The 1,513-nt window shown below is 52.0% G+C and overlaps 1 protein-coding gene across 1 annotated transcript in view; it reads right to left on the reverse strand.

Moving 5' to 3' along the window:
* Positions 1 to 643: 643 nt before the first annotated feature.
* PTSG_13058 (uncharacterized protein) overlaps positions 644 to 1,513 on the reverse strand; it is a gene marked incomplete at both ends in the record, with an annotated part of 9,857 nt that continues 8,987 nt past the window's right edge. The window contains 2 exons of the mRNA XM_004988828.1: positions 644 to 769; positions 1,062 to 1,163. Coding sequence (XP_004988885.1) covers positions 644 to 769; positions 1,062 to 1,163 — 228 coding nt within the window. The remainder of the gene's footprint in view (positions 770 to 1,061; positions 1,164 to 1,513) is intronic.

The raw sequence follows: 1,513 nt of genomic DNA on the forward strand, positions 1-1,513 counted from the left end.
ACACACACACACACACACACACACACACACACACACACACACACACAAATGCACATACAGTGATGTGTTGGGTTAGTAGATTGAGTAAACGCTGATGACACACAACAAAAGCCAATGCACAATAAATTGAATGAGCACAGACTTCATCCCCGCCACCACCGCCGCCACCATCACCGCCACGATCACCATCATCATCACCCCCATGCCTACCGCTGTCGAGTTTGTCCATCATTCGCTCCAGCGTCATCCTCTCTTTCACGATGGAATCGTAATCGTCAAGATCAACAAACGCCTCTGCAGTCCCACACAGCGCAACATGGCGACCCGCGTGCGGTGTGTATGTGTGTGTGTGTCCGTGTGTATGTGTGTGTGCAAGTGTGTGCAAGTGTGTGAGTGCATGATGTCATATTGAAATGCAACGAAACCAATTCCTTTAGTGTGCAGCATACTTGGGATCACACTCACAAACACCAAACACACACATTCACAAACACACACACATTCACAAACACACACACACATTCACAAACACATTCACAAACTCACACATTCACAAACACATTCACAAACTCACACATTCACAAACACACTCACAAACACCAAACACACACACACACATTCACAAACACACATTCACACGTGCTCATCTGTTCGTACCATCGTTCAAGAAAGGCTTGTACTTCCGCTCCGTCATGATGTTGTTGAGGACATTTCTCATGTACATGCGCAATTGCCGCAGTTTCGCGTCCTCCACACGTTTCAGCTTGGCCTGGAAGTAGCGGGGCGTGGGTGCGTGTGTATGTGTGTATGTGTGCGCATGTGAACGTGTGTGCATGTGTGTGCATACATGCGAGCGTGAGTGAGTGGGTGTGAGTATGTGCGCTTGTGTACCGGTGCGTGGATGTGTGAATGCGTGTAAGCAAGCAAGTCAGGTTCAGTCTGGCGCATGCAAGGTCTTGGCTCTCATGACAGCAATTTCATCCATTCCACGCCCACATCACCTCAGCAACACTCCACACCCCCCGTCTTCCCTCCCTCCACTTGCTTCTTCTGCCTCGCACCTTCTCTGCCGGGGTGAGCCTGTGAAAGGGGAGTGCTGCTGCGGGCGCCAGTTGCTGTTTGCTCGCTGCAATGCGACGGCGCTGGACGGCCGTCAGCCGCGACTGAACACAGGTGGTGGTGGTGGTGGTGGTGGTTGGAGGGGGTAAGGAGGAGGACGGGTTCGAGCACACAATGTGGCCGGACTTCGGTATGTGACAGATGCCATGTCCACACAGGTAGACAGATAGACGGGCACAAAGGCACATAGAAAGGCGCGCGCACACACACACGCACGCACACGCACACACACGCACGCACACACACACACGCACGCACACACACACACACACACACACACACACACACACACACGACACACACACACACACACACACACACACACACACACACACACACACACACACACACACACACACACACACACTCACACACACACCGTGTCTTATTGTGT

This window comes from Salpingoeca rosetta (genome assembly GCF_000188695.1).
Source record: "Salpingoeca rosetta unplaced genomic scaffold supercont1.33, whole genome shotgun sequence".
In the NCBI taxonomy this organism is placed as follows: Eukaryota; class Choanoflagellata; order Craspedida; family Salpingoecidae; genus Salpingoeca; species Salpingoeca rosetta.